The sequence below is a fragment of the Ambystoma mexicanum genome, chromosome 3p (assembly GCF_040938575.1).
Source record: "Ambystoma mexicanum isolate Mex_15411 chromosome 3p, UKY_AmexF1_1, whole genome shotgun sequence".
Classification (NCBI taxonomy): Eukaryota; Metazoa; Chordata; class Amphibia; order Caudata; family Ambystomatidae; genus Ambystoma; species Ambystoma mexicanum.
Window position 1 is genome coordinate 909,517,381 of NC_090925.1, and position 24,688 is coordinate 909,542,068.

The 24,688-nt window shown below is 49.9% G+C and overlaps 1 protein-coding gene across 3 annotated transcripts in view; it reads left to right on the plus strand.

Annotated features, from left to right (window-relative positions):
• LOC138581094 (calcium-binding protein 5-like) overlaps nt 1-24,688 on the plus strand; it is a 478,774-nt gene that overhangs the window by 210,382 nt on the left and 243,704 nt on the right. Inside the window, exons 1-3 of one of the 3 annotated variants that reach the window (XM_069652171.1) lie at nt 16,834-17,042; nt 17,165-17,322; nt 23,745-23,775. In XM_069652171.1, coding sequence (XP_069508272.1) covers nt 17,260-17,322; nt 23,745-23,775 — 94 coding nt within the window. In that variant the 5' untranslated portion in view covers nt 16,834-17,042; nt 17,165-17,259. Of the gene's footprint in view, nt 1-16,833; nt 17,043-17,160; nt 17,323-23,744; nt 23,776-24,688 lie in introns of those variants that run through there. The other 2 variants (XM_069652169.1, XM_069652170.1) reach the window with 2 other exon arrangements.

A 24,688-nucleotide genomic window follows, 5' to 3' on the forward strand; every position in this document is an offset into this window, starting at 1 on the left:
AAAAATCAATACGGGAAAATGTACCATGTGCCATGGAATGGAAAGTATATTTTCTGTTATCTACATTAAGATCTCGCCAAATGTCATGGAAATACCATTTATCTAATAATTTTAGAAGACCCCTCCTCGCTTTCAAATCCACATAGGAATTAACCTCAGAAGTCTTATCCATTTCCACATTAATTGTGGTATTAAAATCCCCACCAACTATTATATCAGCACAATCAAGCTGCTCTAACACTTCATCAAGCTTCTTAAAGAAAACATCCTGATTCACATTAGGCGCATAAACATTCAAAATAGCCATGCATCTATTCTCAATGTGTAATTTTAATGCAACATACCTCCCTTCTGGATCAATACATACAGTACTTGTTCTATATCTTAAGCCCCTTTTGAAAAGAATATATACTCCACGGGAGTTACTTGCAAAATAACTTGAAAATTCTTTTGCATACAAGCCATTCAAAATATACCCCACTTGATCTCCACTCAAGTGGGTTTCCTGTAAAAATACTACATCAGGCCTTCGCCTACCTATCATTGATAATATCTCCCGCCGCTTAAAAGGATTATTAACACCCTTAACATTCCAACTCATAAATGTTAAATTTGCTGACATCATTCTGGATGAATCAGGTTCTCAGTGCCAAATAAGCCGCACCTTTTATCGTTTCCAACATTGTATGCATCCTTCTTATATTATGCACTCCCCCCTCCCCTCTTCCTTTCTCTCCCTTCCTTTGCTTTTGCCAAATAGTGACATCATGGCGGTGCACCCAAGGATCTCCACAATCAAATCGCATTCTAGGAAAACAAATACAAACATAAGTCTTTTAACTTGAAACCAAAAGCAGAAAGAATAAAGGTAAGGAAATAAAACACAATAAACCAAAAAACCACAGGAAAGAGTGTATGTACAGAAATATTTAACATCCATAAATGTTTTAACTTGGAACAAAAAGCAAATAGAATAAAAGTGAAAAAATAAACCAAAAAAAACAAAAAGAATACAGAAAAGAGCATATGCATCAAGATATTCAACATTATAAACAAAATTAAGCTTACATATCTGCTCAATATGAAACTTTACTAGAACTAACATTACTATACAGCAATGAGCTAGCAACCACTCCACAACCAAACATGAATGACAGTCTCAGATAATCTGACAAAGACCTAACAAACTAATCCCTAACATTTTACGCAGCTATATATATAAAATGAAAACTTTATAAAGTAGTGCATCCTATGGTCAATTTAAATAATGGACATTTAGAAGATGACAATTCCAAAACAATGAATCTAATCATATCCACCCACATACCTACATCTTATACATATCCACATGCCCTAACAATGTATCTATTTCCTCATGCCCATATCCAAACACCCTTCTTCCAGTTGACAACCATCTCAAATATTATGGAAACCCAGCAATCCTTCATACTACACTTACACAACAGACAAGCAGCATTACTCAAAGGATTTCACCCACTTCTCAGAGCTCAGAGGTATCATAACTATTCAAACAATACCGCACTCTTGAAAAGCATGTTCAATAAACAAGTGAACTCCCCTTTTTAGTCAACTCTTAACTCCCATAAAATCCTAGATAACAATTCTTATCTATAAGCAACATATTCACAGCAGAGGCCATATAGCACGAGCCGTCAACACAGGACATTGCAATGCAACAATAATATAGCAAGCTGTGTCTTACATCGTATAAACTTAACAAAAACATCGCTTCCAAAGAACTGATGTGGCAGTTTGAACTCTGATACTGATATAATTATCTATTAAAAGTATCAACTATAGAACAAAACCTCTGTATTATTCTTCAGTCACAGTTGAGCCAAAGAATCATGCCACAGTCATGCAATTACCTATAACACCAAATAAAAGCTATTACAGCTCAGCTGCACATCTATGTGTTTCAAGGTCCTCCCGCCCACATATTGCAGCTGAAAGCAGTAAAGAACAATGAAACAAAAGGCCCACATAAAACACTGACAGAGTGAAAGCAGAGTGTCTAGAAAAAGAAACTTTGGGGGGTGCTGTTGAGCAGCCTGGAAAATGGCCACCTAGCTTTTGGGCTCCGTGCATGCCTGACACGAAATGCAACACCAACGGCGTATACTCTATCCATCTAGCTGTGAATCCAATCACCCTGTGTATCTGCTGTCTTGGGCTATATCCCCCTTCAAACCCGAACGAGATCGGAGCTCTGGTGCCCCAATACTGCTGCCTGGTGTCCTGGCGGTGTGCACGGCCTCATGGACGGCCGAGTCGGGCCGTAGCTGCACTGTGTGGGTGGCCGCCCGCCCTGCCCTGGTCTGCGAATGACCTAGTCCCGCGGTCTGTGGCGGCCCTGCAATCGCGGAGAAGGTGAGAGCGCTTTGCCCCTTGCATCATTGTCGGAGGACCACTGTCACTACAGCTGGCCCTCTGGGTGCTGTGTACGGACCGCGACTTGCCTGTGCCCCGCTCGCTGTGAGAGGACCTCGGCGGGGAATGTTGCCATCCACCTGCTGCCCTTCTTCTTGGTGCTGGCGAGCTGTCCTGTTCTGTGGGCCCTGCCCCCACTCTGTGACAGCTGTCCCACCGGACCTTACACCCCACGAGTGGCGGGCTTGCGCTCCGCGGCATCTACCACGGATACTCCCCAGGGCTCAGGTCCCTCTGATTGCTGTCTCCTAAGTGGGGCGCGGCCCCGGCCTACGGGATCCGATTGGCCGCTCCACCTCTGTGCCCCTCTGGCCCTGACGGCCATGGGGGGCTGCTGGTGCTTCCCCGTGCCCCAGATGCTGGAATAGCCGCTGCAGATTCAGGAGACTGTGTGTGCCCCCATATGAGAATGCTGGATGCCGGACGGCGCCAGGCCTGAGGTGGCCCCTGTTCCCCTTCACGTTGACATCTACCCCCCCCTGGCACTCTATTCCATGGTACCGCGCTGTACCTGCTACCAGTGCCTGAACGGCAGCATGTGTCCTTGCCTGCAGCTAATACCCACACCGCCATAAACTCTTACAGAGAGGTCTGGCACACAAGGAATATCCTCTCCTGGCTTTGAGCCCCAGGTCCTTGCTACTGTGACTACTCCACCACGCCGGTTGGACTGCACTACTCAGCTCCACATTGACTTGTGATACATTATCCTCATTACATCCACCTGGTGCTGCCTGACGCTTATTCTCTGCAACTGCTGATTACTTTGGGTGAACTGCAACCACTGGTGCCCATGCAAATTCTGTTTTTACTGCCACTGCCACCCTTACTCATACTGTTGGGTCCCACAACGTTCTCAACGCTGCTCACTGCTCGAGACGCACTGACACGCTGGGGCTCCCCCCTGCGGCCGTGTGGTCCCTGTCTAGCTGTGCCTTCATATCCATCTTCCTGCCCAACTGCTGTGGTATCTGACTGCCAGCTGACTTCATTATCGACCACTGCACTGTGCATCACAACCATACGCCTTATATTTGGACAACAGTGAACCATTGGCCAACAGCAATGTCGAATAGAGCCTGTGGTAATAACACGGCCTTTGGGGCCACGGACAAATTTGCCAAGGCAGGACCCCATCCGGAGCCGGGACACACATCTACCAATCAGGAAGAAACTGACTCACATCCAGGCACTCCAACTGCTGACCTCATCGCAATGATGGAATCCATGGCCAAAAACTTTGCCTCTTTCCATGAAAAAATGGATGACATTAATGCCAATGTTGCATCACTTAAATCTCTGATTGATCAGGCTGGTGCCAGGATCACCGAGGCGGAATCCAGAATTGGCACTACGCTTCAGGACACTGTTGCATCACTCACACGCGACATGAGGATGGTCAGGGCAAAATGTGACGATTTGGTGTCCAGGTTGCGCCAAAACAATGTTCAGATCATTGGGGTCCCTGAAAATGCCCTCAAAGGGCGCATGGAATTAGCAGTTGAAAACTTGCTTAAAGAGCTGCTAGATGGCCCTGATTTGTCCCCTTTCTTCACTGTTGAACGTGCTCACCGGGCCCTCTCATCACGTCCTAAACCTGGTGACTTTCCCAGACCTGTCATTGCCAGGATCCTCAACTATGATGACAGGGACCTCATTCTTCGCCTGTCACGAGAAAAGGGTGAGCTTCGTCTTGGCTCCCAAGTCATCAGGATCTTCCCGGACTTCTCTGTAAGAGTATAAGTACGGCGTCAATTTCTGGGTGTGAAGATACTTCTGAGGGAGTGAAACATCCCATACGCTATGCTGTTCCAAGCCTGACTCAAATTCGCCTTCAGGCAGAAACTATACTTCTTCACTGTTCCGGACAAGGCCGTGAAGTTCATTGAATCGCAGATACCTCTCCATAATCCAGCTGGAGACCTCATGGACAATGACTGAGCCAGGTCCTATCCACCTCTGCATTGTCTATGCCCTGATAATTGATGCTCGTTTGTCTTTGAGTCATTAGTAGTTTGATATACTGGCTTGGATGGGGCTCACGTTCAGGGAGAAACTCTATTTTTCCACTTTCCCTAATGAAGTGGTGAGGTTCACGGTGGCGCAGATTTTGCTCAACAACCCGGCTAATGATCTTATGAACAATGTTTAACCTATCATTTAACTACTCTCAGACTCCCTAAGGTTCATGCACTCAGAATCCCTTAATTTCTGTATTGGCAGCAGGGTCAGAGTCACTGCTTCCTCCCCACATTCATTGATACTATTTCAGTTAAGATATGCTCTATCACCTGCACTGATATTAGGAGCTCTTGATCAATAACGTACCTGACATAGTATTGCTTCTGAGTATACTCTTAATTACAGCTGTGTTCTGACTTACCTGAGATATTTGGAATAGCTGGCTCATACCTGCAGCTGCCCTAGTTCTACCTCGTAGCCACCGCATATGTCGGTGAATTGGTAAAACGTGTTTGCATTTTTTATACTGCTGATTTACAATACCATTCCTGGTACTTCAATAATCTTGCTCTGGTCGGATGCACAGCAACAGCACTCCCCTCTGTGGTTGCAATGGCCATTGTAGGGGAATTGTTAGGTTTTGGCCCCCGTTGGGCCTTCAGCACAGTCAGTCCATGTTGGGATCGGCCCGCTATCACCTGTTTAGAAGGGAATATTGTTGATTGTGGGAGGGGGTGGGTGGGTTCACTGCCAGCTACGATAGGGTGGTGACGGAGGTGGGAGGTCCTGTTCAGGGGAGTTTTACTGGAAACGGCGGAGGCAGACCGGTATTTCAGGTCATGTCAGGGCACACTTTTACGAACGATCACACTTGCAGAGACATGCTGAGACACGTCAGTTGGGATGTACCTTAGGTCACTGAAATGCCTACAAAAATAATGTCCTGGAATATCCAGAGTCCCATAAAATCATGGCCTACGCCCAGAGACACAGTATTAAAATACTTATGCTGCAAGAAACGCACTCCACGGGCAGCTTGGCAATGCACATTGCACCATCCTGGGGGTCTACTAGATTCTACACGTCCTACTCTACACAAGCTAGGAGAGTGCTGACCTTGATTCATAAATCTATTAAGTTTACACTCCATAAGGACTATATTGATCCTCAGGGCAGGTATATTGTCTTGCACTGCATGATAGTGAACAGGGAATATATTCTTGTTAATACTTATGGTCCCAATGTAGACACCCCAGATTTCGTTGATAACATCGCCGCAATACTTCTGGGATATGTGGGCATTCCAGTCATCTGGGGAGGCAATATTAACCTAATTCTCGATACCGGTTTGGACAGGACCGGAACCGCACCCACACCTCTATCAAAAGCCACATGCAGGCTACACATACACAGTGCATCATTGGACATTCGAGATGTCTGGAGGACCCTCCACCCTCAATCACGCGAATACACTTACTATTCTACCGTTCACAATAGTTCCTCCAGAATCAACCTTTTCCTAGTGTCCAACATCCTGATGGGGAAGATTATCGAAGCGCAGATACTCACCCATACGTTGTCTGACCATGCCCCGGTGACCCTGTCTGTAGAGTTGGGTGCTCCGGTGCCTACTTTCAGTACATGGCGCGTCAAGTCCGCGGCCCTCCTCGACATAGTCTTCAAGGCAGACATATTAGCGGACATCGAGACCTTCTTTGAATGCAACTCCCTACATGCCACTACTGCTGGGGTCCGCTTATATGCTTTCAAGGTATACATCAGGGGGATGTCCATCTCGAGGGAGGAGGGGGTGTTAAAGACCATACGAAACTACCTTAATCGCTCCGAATCCAAACTGTGAGAATTGGAACAGGATTGTTCGTCAGCAGCCGACCCCACCAAACTCGCTAAAATCAGCGAGGAACTTGAGGTATTCCAAACGCACGCCACTAGGGAGGTTCGATATTTTAGTCGCCCACAGGCTGCTCGTAAATACAGGGAAGGTGAAAAATCTGGAAGAACACTAGCAAAATTAATGAGATGGGAAGGGGGACAAGCCCAAATAGTGTCTGTCAGGGATGCGCAGGGGGTTCCACAATGGTCGGACCAGCAGATATTGGATATCTTCACTGAGTTTTACACTAATCTGTATGCCTTGCCCCCTGAACATAGTGAACAGCATATGCGAGACCTTCTTGAACAGATTCCCATGACATATATCTCCTCTGCTACCCGGGACCAACTGGACTCCCTGATCCAGCTGGACGAAATAGTCAAAGCCATTTCGGACCTCCCGAAGGGACCTCCCGAAGGGCAGGGCACCTGGTCCTGATGGACTCACTCCCGAGTTTTACCAGGAGAACGTGGCTATTCTCGCTCCCATGCTACTGGAGATCTGGGAGGAGTAGCTTCAGATATCTGCTCTCCCTCCTCCCTGCGTGAAGCCGTTATAATATTATTGCTAAAACCCGACAAACCTAGCGTCGAGTGTGGTTCATATATGCCCCTTTCCCTCATGAACATTGACACCAAGATCTTTGCTAAGGTTATAGCGAATCGCTTCCTTACGATCATGTCACACCTGGTCCATGAAGACCAAGGGGGCTTCATACCCGGGAGATCCACTTCACATGACATCCGACGTCTCTTCAATGTCATGGCCAGAATCAACCAGGACGCGAGTGCCATCGCGGTCACGCTTGATGCTCAAAAGGCATTTGATATGGTCTCATGGAAATACATGTGGCTGTTCCTAGAGAAGATGGGGATTGGCCCCAACATGATAGGATACATTAAACTGCTGTACACTACCCCGATGGCAAGAGTCCGGGTCAATTCCCCTACATCTACACTATTCACAGTCTTTAGAGGTACTCAACAGGGCTGCCCTTTCTCCCCGATCCTCTTTGCACTGGTGATAGAACCTATGGCGGACCACATCAGAGCGCGCCATTCCCACAAGGAAATACGATTGAAAGACTCCCCTGAGATAATATCCCTGTATGCTGATGACGTATTATTATACATTAGAGATCCCGCCATCCACTTGGACCCTATACTGCGAGATATCACACGTGTGGGCACCCACTCTGGCTTTACAATTAATTATTCCAAATGCGAGATCCTCCCACTTACCGACTCTTCTCAGCAACCTCACTCCGAGTATCCGCTCCGCTGGTCCCCCGACGGTATCAAGTATTTGGGTGTCCGAATGTCTCTGTCTAAAGCTAACCTGCTAGCAGATAACTACCTGGCTGTGGCAAAATTGGCTGAATCAAAAATGACACGGTGGTGCCATCTCACACCATCACTGGCTGGTAAACTCTCCCTCATTAAGATTGTCCCAGTCCCCAAACTGCTCTATATCTTTAGCAACGTACCCATCTGGCCCGGGAAACAATACCTCACACAACTACACAAATCATGTGCTCAGTTCCTATGGCATTCTGGGGCAGTACGTAAGAAATGGTCTGATATGACGCTCTCATATGAGAACGGGGGATTCACGGCCCCTGACCTACTACGGTACTGGATGGCCGCACAGGCCCAATTCGCCACTTACTGGTACCCAGGCTCCTCGACTCGTCCGCACGTCAAGTTGGAAACCCTGGCGGCGGCTGAAGTCAATATTATGACACTTGTATTATACTGCGACTTATGTACCGGATTCCCCCTTTGATCCTGTGGCAACCACCCTGCTGGCCTTGGGCCGTCTATTGACGGCAACTGATGCAACTTACCCCTATTACAAATGCCTCCCCATATGGAGTTTCCCTGGATTGGAGCCCACACACGACGCGGCCCTGGCCCACCGATGGGGGGTGCTAGGATACCAAGCACTAACTGACCTTTTTCCCGGTGGGAAATTCTTTGATCCACAGACATGGAGGCAAGGTCACTCCGGATCTGCACTTGAATTGTTACAATTTTATAGGCTCCGTGCTGCCTTCCGTGCTCGATGGCCCACTTTCCCAATGAAGCCTACTGACACACCGGAAATTGCTTATATTGCCAACTCATGCGGCGCTCGTAGCGTTGTCTCCTCGCTGTATAAAATGTGACTAAGGGCAGCTCCAATCCCGCAATCCAAAGCACATTCCAAATGGGCCGACAAACTGAGTCTAGAGGTCACAGACCAATTATGGGAAAAGATGTGCTCCCACACTAATCGAGTATCCCTCAATTCCTGTTACCGAGTCATGCAGTTTAAATTACTAAACAGGCTGTATTACACCCCTCTCAAGATCTCTAGGTTTGCTCGCACTACCACACACACCTGTGCTCGCTGCAAGTCAGAGGATGCTGACCATCTACACATGTTTTGGACATGCCACATATTGGGAGACTTCTGGGATGGGATTTTGGGGGCTCTTACAGACATCACTTGCACTGTGATTGACCCTGATCCGCTAGGGGTGCTGTTTGGGGTGTGGAATGACAGTGAGGCTAGACGTATGGCTACATTTCTGAACATTGGCTGCATGATAGCCAAGAAGTGTGTATTACAATGTTAGAACAACCCCTCCCCCCGACCTTCCAAAAGTGTCTCAACGCACTTACCTGGGCCCGGAATTTTGAAGAAGAATATCTCAACATTCTCCAAGCTCACTCTTGCCCCAGGAACATATGGTCCGCCTTTAATAGCTACCTTATCAATCGGGAGGAGAGCGTATCTGGAAATGACTCACCCCCGGTTCTACGAGATTGATTTCAAATATTATGATGTCTCACATTTGACTACTTCTCTTACTGTGCATAGGTTATTCTATCTGCTGATGTGCTATGTCTCTTGCATGTATCGACTTTGCTGAATGCTCTGATGTGTCTGTTTACTGTAAACCTCTGCCAACAAAAAATAAAAGTTTAAAAAATAGAAAAATAAACTTTCTTTTTGTAGTCCGATGGCTCCCCCCACCCCATGACATGGAAGACCCCAGACTGGAGGCCTTCATGTCATGGGGTGGGGGGAGCCCTATGACTTCAAAAAGAAATAGTTTATTTTTGAAGTCACTCTGCCTTCATAAAGAAATTATTTCTGTTATGGTGCTGTCTTTAACGGACATAATTTCTTTATTAAGTCACAGTAGGCCTCATGACGAGTTTGGAGGTAGCCATGCTGTTTTTAGCGGCATGGCTACCTCCACACTTGGGTCCGGGTCCCGCAAAAGGGGACTTACGGGGCCATTCATTCTGACCTTGGAGGGCCCGGTAATTCCCTTTCACGGGACCCGGACCCGGTAGATCCCCATTCCCATTTGAGGCCCCATAGGGCTCAATGGGAATGGGGAGGATGCTTACAATGGGCCCGTTAATGACGGGCCTGTTGTTAGCATCCTGGCCTGCTAGCAGGTCCTGCTGCAGACCTTGTAATGTGGCGGCCCGGAATGAAAGGTGCAGGTCCCTTACCGGCACCGTTCATTCCGTGGCCGCCACACTTGTAATGAGGCCCATTGACTTCAAAAAGAAACAATTTTGTTTTGAAGCAATAGGGCTCCCCTCAACCCCATGACGTGTGTGTGTGTGTGTGTGTGTGTGTATGTGTGGGTGTGTGTGTGTGTGTGTGTGTGAGTACACTTAAACGTGTAGGTGGCTGCCTGTGTGAGTGTATTGTGAAAGGGTGCACACAAATGTATGGATGGCTGGGTGTGCGTGCGTGCGTGTACAGTGAAAGGGTGCACACTTAGGGTGGCTGCCTGAGTATGCATGCATGGTGAAAGGGTGCACACTTAAATGTATAGGTGGCTGCCTGTGTGAGTGTATGGTGAAAGGGTGCACATTTAAATGTATGGGTGGGTGCCTGGGTGTGTGTGCATCTATGGTGAAAGGGTGCAAACTTTAATGTACGGGTGGCTGCTTGGGTGTGCCTGTATGGTGAAAGGGTGCACACTGAGTGTGCCCATATGGTGAAAGAGTGCACACTTAAATGTATGTTTGGATGGGTGTGCGTGTGTGTTTATGCTGAATGGTGTGTGCCTGTGTTCGGGGGCACAACAAAACCTACATTTTGGGGGGGCTTATCCTTCAAATGCTGGGAGAGGCGCTAACTTCTCAAGCGATGGGGGAGAGGCAAACTTATTTGTGTGGGGACATCTAACTTCTTTACGCATTTTAATGAGACTATTGTGGTGCAACTTCAATGTTACAAGCAGTTAACTCTCTCCTTTAAGTCTGAAAGCACCCACATGTGGACTGCTGTGAGAATGAGCAGTCTCCTGTTCCCTCTCTACCCTTCCAATGACTCCCTTGGCATGCAAGTACTAAACTCAGATAACGATTTAAATTGCCTAAAATATTTGGCATTTGAATGCAGGTACTAACAGTGAAATGCTTTATGTTAGTAATTGCTAGGCCCTTGTTAACAGTGAAACCCAGGTGCGGTTTAACATCTGTGTCCTGTTCTGTCCGGCAACTGCTCCAAAGGTCAGCCAGGTTGAGTCAACATAGCCCAAAGTTTCAGGGGGCGAGTGCTGAAGCACAGTCAACTCAATGGTGTTACGCCACTACTTGTGTTTAATGTCTTGATTACTTATTGGTAATTGTCATTATTCTTCCTCGTCCCTGTACTTGTGTATGAGGCAAGCTGCCTCATCAAGTACTGAGATGAGGTAGAGGTGCATGGAGTTAATGCCTGACTCAGCTACCTGTAATCTTCATTACTCCTAGTCCCACTCTTCCTCGTCCCAGTACTTACCTATGAGGAAAGGAGCCTCATTTGTAAGCTCTGGGACAAGGAAAAGGGATGTCAAGTTAATTCTGGGCCAAGGAGTTGATTTTGGAGGTTGGGGCAGAGGGTGGGTGGGTGGGAGGGAGAGGGGTTATGTGGGGGCGGGATTATGCGATAAATATTAATGGTTGTCCATGTCCAGGCTAAGTAGGCATGATATGCGGTATTAGTGGCTAGAGTCATTTTGGTGCAGCCAGTCTAGTCATTCCTCAGTTGAATATGACTTTTTTTTACTGAGCATTTCTGATACAGCAGTCCTGCTAAGTGTAATTACCTGGCTAGAATAGCATTTGGGTACTGCCAGTCTAGCCGTTTCTTACTGCGGCATTGTATATTTTTCTGGACACCTGTGATAAAATGATATGATATGAAATAAGTCATTTATACCACGCCTGTACACAAGTGTTTCTAGGCACGACAAGCCAAGAGAGGGAAGACAGAGGAGGCCAAGACACACAATCTTACTTGGCATTGTGTCATTCAGATTGTGCAAGTGCGAGAACGAGAAATGCAAGGGGAAAGGGAGGGGGGAAGTTCAAGGAAGAGGGGAGGGGAGAACAGGGCAGTAATGCTCTGAGTAGGTGCAGCGCGGCTCAGGTTAGTGCAAGGATAACAAGGGACGGTAGGGTTACATTTACAGCCCCTAAGTGCATGGTACGCCCGGAGGCAGTGAAAGGGTGACTGATCAGTGAGACTCTGAGGGTAGCCAAGCAACCAGTCAGTGCAGCAGACAGGCAGGTCAGGTAGGACAGCAGGGGAGGGAGAGGGAGAAAGCAGAGGAGAAGAGGAACATTTTTAGCTGTGGTCTGCTAAAGTTTGAGATGGACAGGGAGGTCATTCCAGAGGGAGGCACCTGCAGATGAGAGAGATCCACCCCCCACTCTCTGCCTGGAGAAGCGTCTAACCCTTAGAGAGTTGGAGGTAGTGGGGGGAAAAGCTCGAGAAGGAAGGTATTTTGGAAGAGAGCGTTGAATGTAGTGTGGGCCCCGACCCCAGAAAGCCTTGTGGACAATGCAAAGGGTCTTGAACTTGATTTGTGTAGCTACTGGGAGCCAGTGGAGAGATTTAAGGGCTGGAGACATACAATCCCTGGGTTTGAGGCCAACAATAAGTATTGCAGTCCTGGATTAGTTGCAGAGGGCAGAGAGTAGAGGAAGGCAAATTTAGAAAGAGGTTGTTGCAGTAGTCCAGCCTAGAGAGAAACAGGGCCCTGAAGGCAGTGAGCTTCTGGGGGAACGTGAGAAAGGGAAGAGTCACTTTGAGGAGGAGGTGTTGTTAGTCGGACTACTTGGCGACATCCAAGATGTGAGGAGAGAAAGAGAGAGTGGAGTCGAAGATGACACCAAGGCTGTTTGCCTTGAAGGAAGTTGAAGGAAGAGGGCCCAATGTGGGCGGACAGAGTGAGAGAGGGAAAGCACGGGCAGGGCTCCCAGTGAGAAAGATCTGCGTCTTACTGGCATAAAGGCAGAGAGTGTTGGAGGCGCACCAATCCTGAATTGCGATAGACAGTCAGGAATGAGTGGGGGAGGAGAGGAACCTGAAAGAAAGCTGAGTGTCATCCGCATAACACTGAAAGTTAGAGGCGAAGGTAGAGATCAGGTGGCCAAAGGGGCCAAGTAGAGGTTGAAAAACCAGGGTGAGAGGATAGAGCTCTGGGGGACAACACAGGTAGAGAGAGCGGTGATGGAGAGAAAGGGACCAAGTTGGACCTGGGAGGGGCAGTCCAAGAGGAAGGAAGTCAGCCACTCCAGAGCCTGATCCGTGATGCCCAGTTTCTCACGTAGTCGATTGATCAGGATGGCAGGGTTGACTGTGTCGAAAGTAGAGGAAAGATCAATGAGGATTAAAACAGAAGGAATGCTGGAATCAAGGTTAGAGAGCAGATCTTCACGGGTGTTCAGGAAAGCAGGAAAGCAGTTTCCGTGCTTCTGCCAGCTCTTAAGCCAGACTGATGGTCATGGAGACAACCAACAGATTCCGTGTGGAGAGTAAGCTGGGAGATGGCCAGCTGTCATGCCACTTACCTGGGGTGCAGGGCGCGCCTGCCAGTCCCGGCGCGCCCCGTCCTAGCGTATTTACCCCCGATTCAGATTGGGGGGACCGCGGTCTTCTGCGTCTCCTGCCGCTTCCGGGTTTCCTGTTCGCGTGGGTTCGCACATGCGCGGAAGGCCTTGTTTCACCCTCCATGCATGCACCTTCCACAGAGCGCTCGGAAAGCCGCAGGCTTGCTTCCCCGGCCTCGCTTTGGGCGCGTCAGCACCCAGGAACAGCACAGCTTGCGTTCCAAGCCTCCCGGGTGCTGCTTGCCCTATATTAAGGGCCAGTTGATTTGAACAGACCGCGTCTCAACGTGGTTTATTCCCTGATTGCGTCCTCTCCTGTGCTGCTCTCTGAGTTGCACCTTGCCTGCATCCAGCCTAGTTTTCCTTGCCATTTCTTCCTGGTTTTTCCCCCTTTGTCAGTTCCTGAGGGGTTAGTTGTTAGCTCCCTTCTGGCCATTCTGGTTCTCCCTTCCTGACTCCCAGTTATTGTCTCCTTGGCAGCCCCTGGGTTCTAGGTTTCTCCTGGCTTCCATTGCCCTTCTGGGTTTGTGCTTGTCCTCCTGCCTCCTCAGGGGATACTCTGCCTCATTAACCCTGCCTACTGCGCCTGCCTACTTCAGTTCTCTTCATCAGTCTGCTGCTACAGCCTCGAGCCTTTGCTGCTGAATCCTGTTGTGGATCTACCCGTCAGCCAAGACCCGCCTTCCCTGTCAGTGCTTGCACTGTTCCGACGTCACGTAAATCCGAGAAGTGTGCACCCGTGGCATTGGGAACCGGTTCACCTCTGACCCTGTTGACTCCAGGGTGGGTGTTGTGCTGGTTCCTCGCATTACACATTCAGCAATCATCAGGTGGACAGCCTGGCTACTTCACCGCGACCATCAACTGGAAGTTCAGGTACTCAGCGCCCACGAGACGCTTTCCTTAACACCAGCTTTTCTAAGAGTTTGCCCAGGAAAGACCTGATGGTGATTGGAGTTTGCCGGGCAGGTAGGATCAGCAGACAGCTTCTTGAGGAGTGGGTGCACAAGGGAGTGCTTAAGGGGAAAGGGGAATGTTCTAGTAGCGAAAGGGTGATTACAGAAATTGGCCAAGGCAGGAGTGAGGGTGTCAATATGGTCCTTGATGGTTCTGGAGGAGCAGGGGAGCACCTGTTTGGACGACACTTTCATAGATCGGACTTGTCTATAAACTTTGTCAGGTGTTGTCAGAGAGAAAGGTGGAGGAGAGGTAGAGATGGCCAAAGGGGGGCTGAGAGAGAAAGAGGGAGAGGAAGAGGAGATAGAGGACAGGATGTCCTGAGTTTTAGCAGAGAAGTGAGAGGCCAGAGCCATACAGATGGCCTGGGAGGGAACAAGAGAGGTAGAGACTGCAACAGGATTGACCAGTTCCTTGCAGATTTTAAAGAGTGTGGCCGTGTTGTTAAAGGCCACATAGGACGGGCTTGAATGTGTGCTCTCTTCTTGATGAGTGTTATTGCTTCGACTGGCATTTTGGTGCAACCAGTCTAGGTACGTCTAAATGTGGCCTGGCATGTTTTACTGTAATGTTATTACATGTCTACACTGGTCTACATTGTGCAGCCAGTGGGACATGTTTTCAATGTGGCATGGCATTTTTAATAGCAAAGCATTAATGTTCCTGTACATTGTTGGTGACTTGCTTGTATTCGATTGGTGTTCCTCTACAAAACAATTGTAAACACTTGGTTTTTTAGACAATTTTTCTCAGCAAGTGTGATGTATATTGAAATAAAACACATATTGGGCCTCATTACAAGTATGTCTGTCCGGTTACAACGGTGCCCTACGGATCTGCCTGCCGGAGTTGCTGTGCCCGGCAGGTCTGACCCTGCCGGGCACAGCAGCCACGGTAAGCAGACCGTAACAGAGGCACTGGCACTGTTATTAATGGTGCCAGTGCTTCCGTGTTCCCCATTCACATAGAGTCCTATGTGACTCTATGGGAACGGGGATTTCCAGAATTACCGGCGCCTGACCTCCCAGCCACCGTGGTTGTAATACCCCAGTGTTACCGGAAGTCCGGCAGCAGTAATTTTTTCAGGTCGGGTGGCAACCGGCTACCGCCAGACCCGTAATGAGGCCTTTTTATATCTTTCTCCTAGTACAGTGTGCGGCAGACCCCTTCAGCACCACGTTTGTGCGTATTGTGCAAGTGTGATAATCTAAGCCCGCCCAGAGTGTGGCACGACCTGTGATTTGTTGCCGAGTTGGGGGCCCCCCCTCAGCATGACTTGCAGGGGACCCCCCACATTTTGTGTTACGCCACTGCCGGCGATGTCCGAGGGGTCTGATTCCAGAAGTGAGGGAGAGAGAACCAGCAGTCATTGACAATGCTCAGGTGGAATGGGAGAGGAGTGTCATGACGGAGGGGGAGAACATCAGGAGAGGGCTCCGGCCTCAGCAGCTAGCTCCGGGAGATGAAGTACTTCTAAAGAACTTGCACCCTCAAGGCAAGCTGTCGCTAACATACGAGCCTGGTCCAACGGACATGGTGGCGGTACACAGCTCAATGGTGACTGCTTCTGATGGGACTGCCACTGTCACCTGCAATGCCAGCTTCTTCAAGAAGATTGGAGACCCCAGGCCGGGGGGCGATTCAAAGAAGGGACTATGGTGATGTACTGGATGAGGGCAGTGGCCTGGCCCATCCGCTGAGTTCCCTAGGTCGGGGGGACACAAGTGTCGAGGACCCTATCTGGGAGGCCAGGCAGAAGGTATCCCCAAAGGGTCGGCCGGGGGAAGTCTGCCCATCTTAATGACTATGTTTTGGACCCCTGAACTGGTGGGCCCGGCCCATGGACTGAGAAGTGACTGATGGGTCTGGGGTGGCATGTGATTAAAGGGGTGTTTATTTTGGGTGCAGTGTATTGTTGTGAGTTGTGTGTAGTTTACCTCTTTTGCTGTTTTGTTATGAAAAAGTAGGAGTGTGGTGGCTGCCCCTTTGAGGGCATTCACACGTGGCCGAGTGAAGCAACTACGCTGCATGTGCTTTAAATAAATGGGGCGTTCCATGGCCACGACAGAGCGACTGTGGAGCCCGGACTGTACGCAGAACTCTATGTGAGTGCTAATAACGGGGGGGAGGGCTGACTGGGGCCTGAGAGAGGCCGGGCCACTCTCAACAGATACTGGGGGTATTACACCCCCTCAGCAGAAGGGAGAGACTAATTGGATTCAGAGTAGGTTCTGTCACTACCCCCTAGGTAGGTACTGTGATGAGGAAGAATAGGTTTAGGAATAATGAAGATTAAAGGTAAGTAATCCAATCATTTCCAGTTGATAAAACGGAGCTAGTTGGCCTTGTTGCATGATTAGGGTTCCATTTGAACTAAAATGGGTGCAGTACTGACTTTGGGAATATCACCATTGAAAAAGAACATGTATCCTCTATTGAAAGTCAGATGGCTGCTAATGACGCATACCGTATTCCCACAATCAAGAGGCATTACTTGGCACCTTTTAATATGGTTTCACGGGCAGACAGAGAGAGAGAGAGAGAGGGGACTTCCCGTCAAAAAATGCAACTGCCAGTGCCAGACAGTGACCATTTACTTGGCAGGATAAGTCTCGCAACGTCATTTTGGGTTGGGATGTAATGCAGGAGAGGGCGCAGTAAGAATCACACACACCGGGCGAGCTTTAAAGGCAAACGCCATGTGGGGAATATGGAGTGACTAGGGAGCACGACGCGCCTGCACACACAGCACGTCTGTCATCGCCAGACGAGGATTGGCGAGACAATTTGATCGTGCAGCTGGCATCTTCTTAAAAGATAATTTGAACAGCAAGATTTAAATGGCAGATGCCACAGGGCTTGGGGTGGGCGAGAGAGGAAGGGAGGTTTGTAATCCGAAAGGTCCCGATGACGCAACATTGAGCTCTCTGATCACTGCTTCTCTTATAAAACATTATATTCGTTGCTGTCTCCCTCCTCTCTCTCTTCTCCCTTCCCTACAAGCAAGCCCACGGCCCGGTAGCCCGCCTGAGGAGAAAGCTGGGAGCCTGCGTGCCCGAGTTCGCTGTGCCGCTGCTGACCCTGGCCCAGGGCTGCCCCGCCATGCAGAACCCCTTCGGGCCGGCCTGCATCTTCCTGCGCAAGGGCATCGCCGAGAAGCAGGGGGTGAGTGAGCATCCTGTGGGGGGAGGACGAGGGCTGTGTGTCTCATCTGTCTGCCATCTCGTGCCCTAATTGTGTATAGCCTTCCTCCCGTTTGCTACCATTGTGCACTGTCAACTGTCATAGTGATATACGGATGTTTGAAGGCACGTGTACCTCTGTTGGCGAGAGAGAGAGTGACAACTGGAGTCAGCCTGCTTCTGTGTGGGACTGAGTGCTGGTTCAAGCGTGAGATAAAGAGTGGACAGTGACAGTCCCCTCCAAAACGGGAAAAAGTGACCTTCTGGGATGAAATATGATATGATTATTTATAACGCGCTTAGTACCCAGAGGTTTTTAAGCGCAGACCCGGGGATCGAACACCTGCTGCTTTGTGTAGTTTTGCTTCCAAGGCGGGCACGCTGCCCCTGGGCTATCCTCCCGAGATATGGACACACACACGTTCTCTAGAGAAAGGTAAAGCAAAGTCCTTTAGAGCAGTCGTTCAGAAGTTGGTTAGTCACCCCATAAACCCTTAGGTGTGGGCACGATCGTTGCTTCTCATGCGAGGTTGGTACATTTTTCATTAAAACAACGATTTTGGTCCCAGTCCGTATATTGCTCTGCGGTCTCTCATACCTCTCCCTCCTTCCTATCTCCCGGTTCCTTTACTCTCGCAATCTTCTCCTCCATTGCCCTCCCAATCCTGCTTCCCTCTTCGAAATTCCACTTTTCCCCATCGAAAATCGCCTCTCTCTATCTCTATCCCCACCATTCCCTCCATTAAATTACTCCTATCTCCTCCTTTCCTTGCCCCTCTAACGCCCCATCCTTTCAACCCGTGATTCCCTCTCCTCATTTCAATATGCAATTGCTCTTTCCTCTCGTCGCCCCGTCTTCCTTATCTTCGCTATTTTCTCTTTTATTGTCTCTCCGTTCGTCTACTTCGTCCCCTCACTCCACTCCAACCCCACTCTTCCTTCCCCCACAGTCTCCTCCTCACTTTCATTTTTCACACTTTCTCTCTGCCTCCATGTCCCAGTGTGGGGATATCACACGATCGCGGGAGCGTGTTCTCGCGAGATCACACGTAACGTGATCTCGCGAGCCCACGCTCCGCGGGAAAACGTTTCCCGCTTCAGAGCTGGCAGCCCGCCAGATGAAGCGGTCGCACCACAGCGCTGCTCCTGATGAGGAGCCAAGAAAGTAAGAACTTCCAGCAGCCGTACAGCACAGCTTCTAGGGTGTAACACCACAGCCACAGGAGGTTACCTGGGGGCCCTAGAAGCTTACAGCGTGCCATCCTAGTGCACACATTTCCCTCAGTGACTCAACTGGGGAAGTCCTAACGTAACTGAACTGTAAGTACGTGCTTGATGAGAACCAGTTGTTATTTAATAAAGTAGAGTAGACTCACTACAGCGTCCTGTCGTCCTTCAAGGCCACAACATAATTGGCGACGAGGATACTAAAGACCCCACGGCCTCACCATGCAAGGCGCCACACCGCCCCCTGCCTTTCTCCCGTCACCAGGGACACCAGCAATTCCATGGATGCAGTGGGAGCCCCTGTTCTCCACCTATCTGGAAGCGATAGGCGGTACGCGGTATGCCCCCGTGAGGAAGAAGGTGATGCTGTTAAATGCGTTGGGGGTTGAAGGACAGCGCATTTTTGCTGGGTTGAAGGAGATACCTGCGGCCGATGATGACGACGACGACGACGTCTACAAGGAAGCGACCCGTCGCATTGTGAAGAGGTTCACCAATAAGGAGAACGTTGTACTGCACAGGCTGAGGTTCTACACCCGCAAACAAGAAGGGAGCGAACCCGTGGACGACTACATTACCAGGATGAGGGAGCTGGCCTCTCATTGCGCCTTTGGCGAAAACGCAGAACAGGTCATCTGCGACATGCTCGTCGTTCACACCAACTCTAGGAAAGTGCAGGACAAGTTCATACAAGAAAAGGAGGTCACCCTTGACAAGGCCATCCAAATTGCCAGGGCGGAGGAGGAAACCTCCAGCAGACGCAAAGAGGCGGGAAGTCACCTGCCCGCGCCCGAACTTGCGGCGCTACAATGGAGAGGGCGCAGAGACAAGCAGTCCCGCGACGGCCCCAGAGACAAAGGTCCCAGGCAAAAGGAGGCACCCAAATGCTATAGATGCACCAGCACCAAGCACATGGCGAATGATCGCGACTGCCCCGCCAGGAATAAAGAGTGCTCTAAGTGCGGACGCATCGGCCACGTGGCTCCGGCATGCATGTGGCGGGAGAAGACGGTTTCCCGTGTCGATGGTGACTGCGTTTCAAGCGACGATGACGACCAGCAGGACAGACCCATGGTTGTCATGGTGAACGCCCCCCAGGCCAGGAGGGAAAAGCCCCACTGCACCATTAAAGTTGACGGAATGGAAACGCGCGTCATGGCAGACTCGGGATCCGACCTCAATCCTCCCCATCAACACGTATAAGGAGTTGATGGGACAAGCACAAGTAGAGATCAGAACGACCAGGCAAAAGTCGACGGTGTTCGGTGGTGCAACTGTCGACCTTTTAGGCTACATCAAAGCCCGGATCGAATTCAAAGGGAGGTCCACCACCACCAAAGTGTATTTATCACCCAAAGGCCCAGCTGTACTGGGATGGGACGATCAACACAAACTCAGCATGAAACTGGATCCCAGCACTCCGGAACAGGTTCTCATGGTCTCCTCAGGAGCAGTGCTGAACTTCAAGGAGATGTTCCCGGACCTGTTCTCCGAGAACCCAGGGAAGGTGAGAAACTATGCCCACAAGATTCGCCTGAAACCCAACGCCATACCGGTGAAACACAAAGTCAGGGCAGTACCTGCCACAGCGAGACCCGCATTGGAGGCCCACCTTCGGAAGATGGTCGAAGAAGGAACCATCGAGACCGTGGAATCCTCAGAGTGGTTGAGTCCAGTAGTTTTGATCAAAAAGAAATCCAGCAACGACCTTAGAATCTGCATCGACCTAAGAAGCCTCAATCTAGAGGTAATCACATATAGCTTTCCACTCCCCAGTATCAATGAGATCGTCCTCATGATGAAAGAGGCGGCAATCTTCTCTAAGCTGGACATGCGTGATGCCTATCACCAGATTCCCCTGCACAAAGCCTCTCGCCCCCTTACAGCGTTCATCACGCCCTTTGGCACCTTTCAATATACCCGCATGCCATTCGGGTTGTCGTCGGCGGCATCCGCATTTCAGAGAATGATGAACTCCTTACTCAAAGGACTCACAAATGTTTCCTTCTTTCAAGATGATATCCTTGTGTATGCCAAAGACAACGAGACCCATAACAAGGCACTCAGGGCTGTTTTGAGCAGGCTTCAAGAGGAGGGCATTCACCTACGCCACGAAAAATGCGTCTTCGGAGTGAACAAGGTAGAATACCTTGGGTACTGCATCTCAAGTGACTGCGTCAGTCCCAAGAAGGACCTCATGCAGGCCATAACAGAAGCCCTGGCTCCGTTGTCCAAAGAGGAGCTACGCTCATTCCTCGGCCTAGCGGAGTACTATGCCAAATTCGTCCCCAGATTCTCCGAGACCACGTCTCCCATGAGGGAGCTTCTGAAGAAGGGGGCAGCCTACTCGTGGGGTCCGGAACAGAACGAGGCGTTCTGTGAAATCAAAAAGAGAATCCTACACGCGCCGTGCCTGAAACCATACAACCCTGATTGGGACACCTGCATTACCACAGACGCCAGCGCGTATGGCCTGGGGGCCACCCTGACCCAGAAGAAGGGAGACGCTGAGAACATTGTGGCGTTTGCATCCAAAGCTTTATCCGCATCGGAGAAGAATTACTCCACGGTCGAGAAGGAAATGTTGGCATGTGCATGGGCCGTCGACTACTTCAGATCGTATGTATGGGGGACGAGATTCAAGCTGGTCACCGACCACAAACCCCTCATCCACATGTTGAGCCCGGGCGGCACCAAGAAGGCCACCCCGAGGCTGGCCAGAATCGCCGCAAAGCTTCAAGAATACACATACGAAATAGCACACATTGCGGGGTGGAAAAATGCACAAGCGGACTGCATGTCCAGACTCCTGAGCCAAAGAGCCCCCGACACCACGTTCTTGGAGGATGAGTGTGTCGTAGCCTCGATCAGTGACTTAAGGAACGGCGAATACATGGACCTGAGTGAGCGCCACTGGCGGGAGGAGTTCGAACAGGACGAGGCCCTACGGCACGTCAGCACCTGGGTTCGCGAAGGATGGCCCAACGAGAGAGCGATCCCCGAAGGCCTCCGTCCCTACTGGAAAGTGAACGCGGAAATATCCACCATGAACGGTCTCATCTTCAGAGGCGATCAAATCATCCCGCCCAGCGGCATCCGCAAAGTGATAATGTGCAGGGCACATTCGGGCCACCTGGGATGCAACATGACCAGACGCAGGATACGCGACGCCTACTGGTGGCCAGGCATGGACCAGGACATAAGACAAATGGTCGAAAGGTGCCACGAGTGCACCAACAGTGACAAGCGCCTAACCGTGAGGCAAGCCCCCATGCTGCCCACCGAAGTCCCCAAAGGGGTGTGGCGAAAACTAGGTTTGGATTTCATTGGGCCACTGGACAACATGCCCCCAGAGCACAGATATGGGATAGTCATGGTTGACTACTTCTCCAAATGGGTGGAAGCTGACTTCACGTCAGACATCACCACAAGCACAGTCATTGAAACACTCACCGCCGTATTCCAGCGGGAAGGTCTACCAGAAGAACTCGTCACAGACAACGGAGTCCAGCTAGTCTCCCGAGAAATGGAGAAGTTTCTCAAGCTCAACAACATTCGACAACGGAGAGCAAGCCTATACCACCCACAGGCCAATGGCCTGGTTGAGCGAGCAAACTGCTTCATCAAAGGGGCACTACAACTGGCTCATGCCTCGGGCTCAGACCCGTACAAGATGGTCAAGGAAGCAGTAGCGGCACACCGCCTCACCCCCAATGCCGTCACTGGGTTCTCCCCATTCCATCTGCTGAGGAGGAGAAGGGCTGCATCCTCACTGGTACCACCCTGGCTCCATCAAGTGAGGGCTGACAAAGACGTGAACATGGACGACGTAGCGTTTCGCATGCGGCGCAACAAAGAAGCCATGAAGGCCCAAGGGGACTTGCGTCGAGCCGCTCGACACACAGCAATTAACAGAGGTGACCTGGTGAAAATACGCCTTCCCCACAAAGACAATTCGACCGGCTCCAAGTACAGCAGTCCCATAGAAGTCATGGAGAGAGGGTCAAACCACATCTGCACCAGCGACGGAAGGAAATGGAATCTGGAGAGAGTGGCCATGTACCGCAGGAGGGAAGACATGGAACAACCACACTGGGACACCGGAGAAGATCAAGACCGCCAAGGGACATCCGAAAACCCTCGCCGCTCAGAAAGAGGTGTCTTGGAGCCACACCACGGCAACGAGTTCTCAAGCCCCAACTCTCCAACTACACCCAGGGAGTCACAGCGAAGAGCAAGGGAAGAAGAACTTGAATCACCCGCATCTTCTCAAGGGTACTCCAGCAATCCTGCCCCATATACAGATCTAAGCAGACCTCAGAGAGAGAGAAGAAAACCCAGCAAGTTTGCAGACTTCGTCATGGAATGACCACCCATCCTTTTTCCCAGCAAAGGAGGTGTGTGGGGATATCACACGATCGTGGGAGCGTGTTCTCGCGAGATCACACGTAACGTGATCTCGCGAGCCCACGCTCCGCGGGAAAACATTTCCCGCTTCAGAGCTGGCAGCCCGCCAGATGAAGCGGTCGCACCACAGCGCTGCTCCTGATGAGGAGCCAAGAAAGTAAGAACTTCCAGCAGCCGTACAGCACAGCTTCTAGGGTGTAACACCACAGCCACAGGAGGTTACCTGGGGGCCCTAGAAGCTTACAGCGTGCCATCCTAGTGCACACATTTCCCTCAGTGACTCAACTGGGGAAGTCCTAACGTAACTGAACTGTAAGTATGTGCTTGATGAGAACTTGGACATATACCAGTCCACACCAGTTGTTATTTAATAAAGTAGAGTAGACTCACTACAGCGTCCTGTCGTCCTTCAAGGCCACAACACCCAGCTCTCTCTTTCCTGTCTTACTGAGCTGCTCTTGTTTCCTCTGCCCTCTTTCTCCATGCGCGCCATTTCCCCTCATCCCGTGCCCTCCCCTTTCTCCATGCACGCCATTTCCCCTCATCCCGTGCCCTCTCCCCCTTTTCATTTACTTCCTCTCTCGCATCGCGATTTGTACCCTCTTCTCGTCCACCTGCCATACGCTCTGAACACCGTTCCTTCTTTTCCGGGTTTGCACCCCATACACCCCCCTCGACCCTTTTCTACACACTTGGAACTATCCCGTCGTGTATTGCCGTCGCCCCTTGCTGACAGATTTTTTTTTAACACACCTTTCCTTTCTCTTCCAGTACCGGGAGTTGGGAACGGATGAAATTGAAGGTAAGGCGATGCGTTCTTCCTCTGCCATTTTGTAAAGCATGTATCTACTTTTGTCGACCATTTTGTCTTATATTTTCATAAAGGGAGACAAAGGAAGGTTTAGCAAGAGTAAACCCTAAAATGCACACTACTTTGCTGAGAGGGGGTCCTTTATAGTAAAGATTGCCTGACGTTTTGTAAGCGTCCTCTAAAGTTTCTCGATAGTTTTTGTTGCACAGATATATTACAAAACAGGGGACGCCACTGTAACTCATAGGGGGAACCTGGCACTCAATTTCAAGAGACCATTGAAAAACCCAATACTTGTGTTTTTTTTGTGTAAGCAGTAAAAAGAGGGTCTGCGACAGAAAGGGGGTCAAATCGGACTTGAAGCTCCAGCCGTGTTTTAGAAGCCTGTTTCCCCTTGACACTCTCTATTTGTAGTTTTGAAAACTGTAATGCAATAAGGGGAAAGAACAAATCATCTTTTCAGTAAAAAAAAAAAGCAATCTGCAATATTAAAATGCAAATAATCATGTAAGGCTGAAAATAAAATGTTACTAAATACTATGCTATACCTTTTTTGATCTAGGAAAGATGAAAAGCTGAGCTCATTCTGATAGGCCACATTACGAGGTTGGAGGTAACCTGCTGGTGCGACTGGCGGCTTGCTGCTGACCTCGTAACACCGTTTCTGGCACATAGCTTCCCGGTGGACTGGGAATGTGTGTGTTTTCAGAATGTGTGTTTGCATTTTAGCCAGCACAAAAGTAGGGAGGGGTGGCTAAGTCCCTGCTAGCGACCTATGGGATCTGGCTAGTGGATGGGTGCTCTGATAGACTGCCCGGAGACAGATTATGTGTCCAGCTGGACCGGATTTGTTATCGTGTGACTCAGCTGCATTTTAATGGCAGAGGTGATGTGCATTATGAAG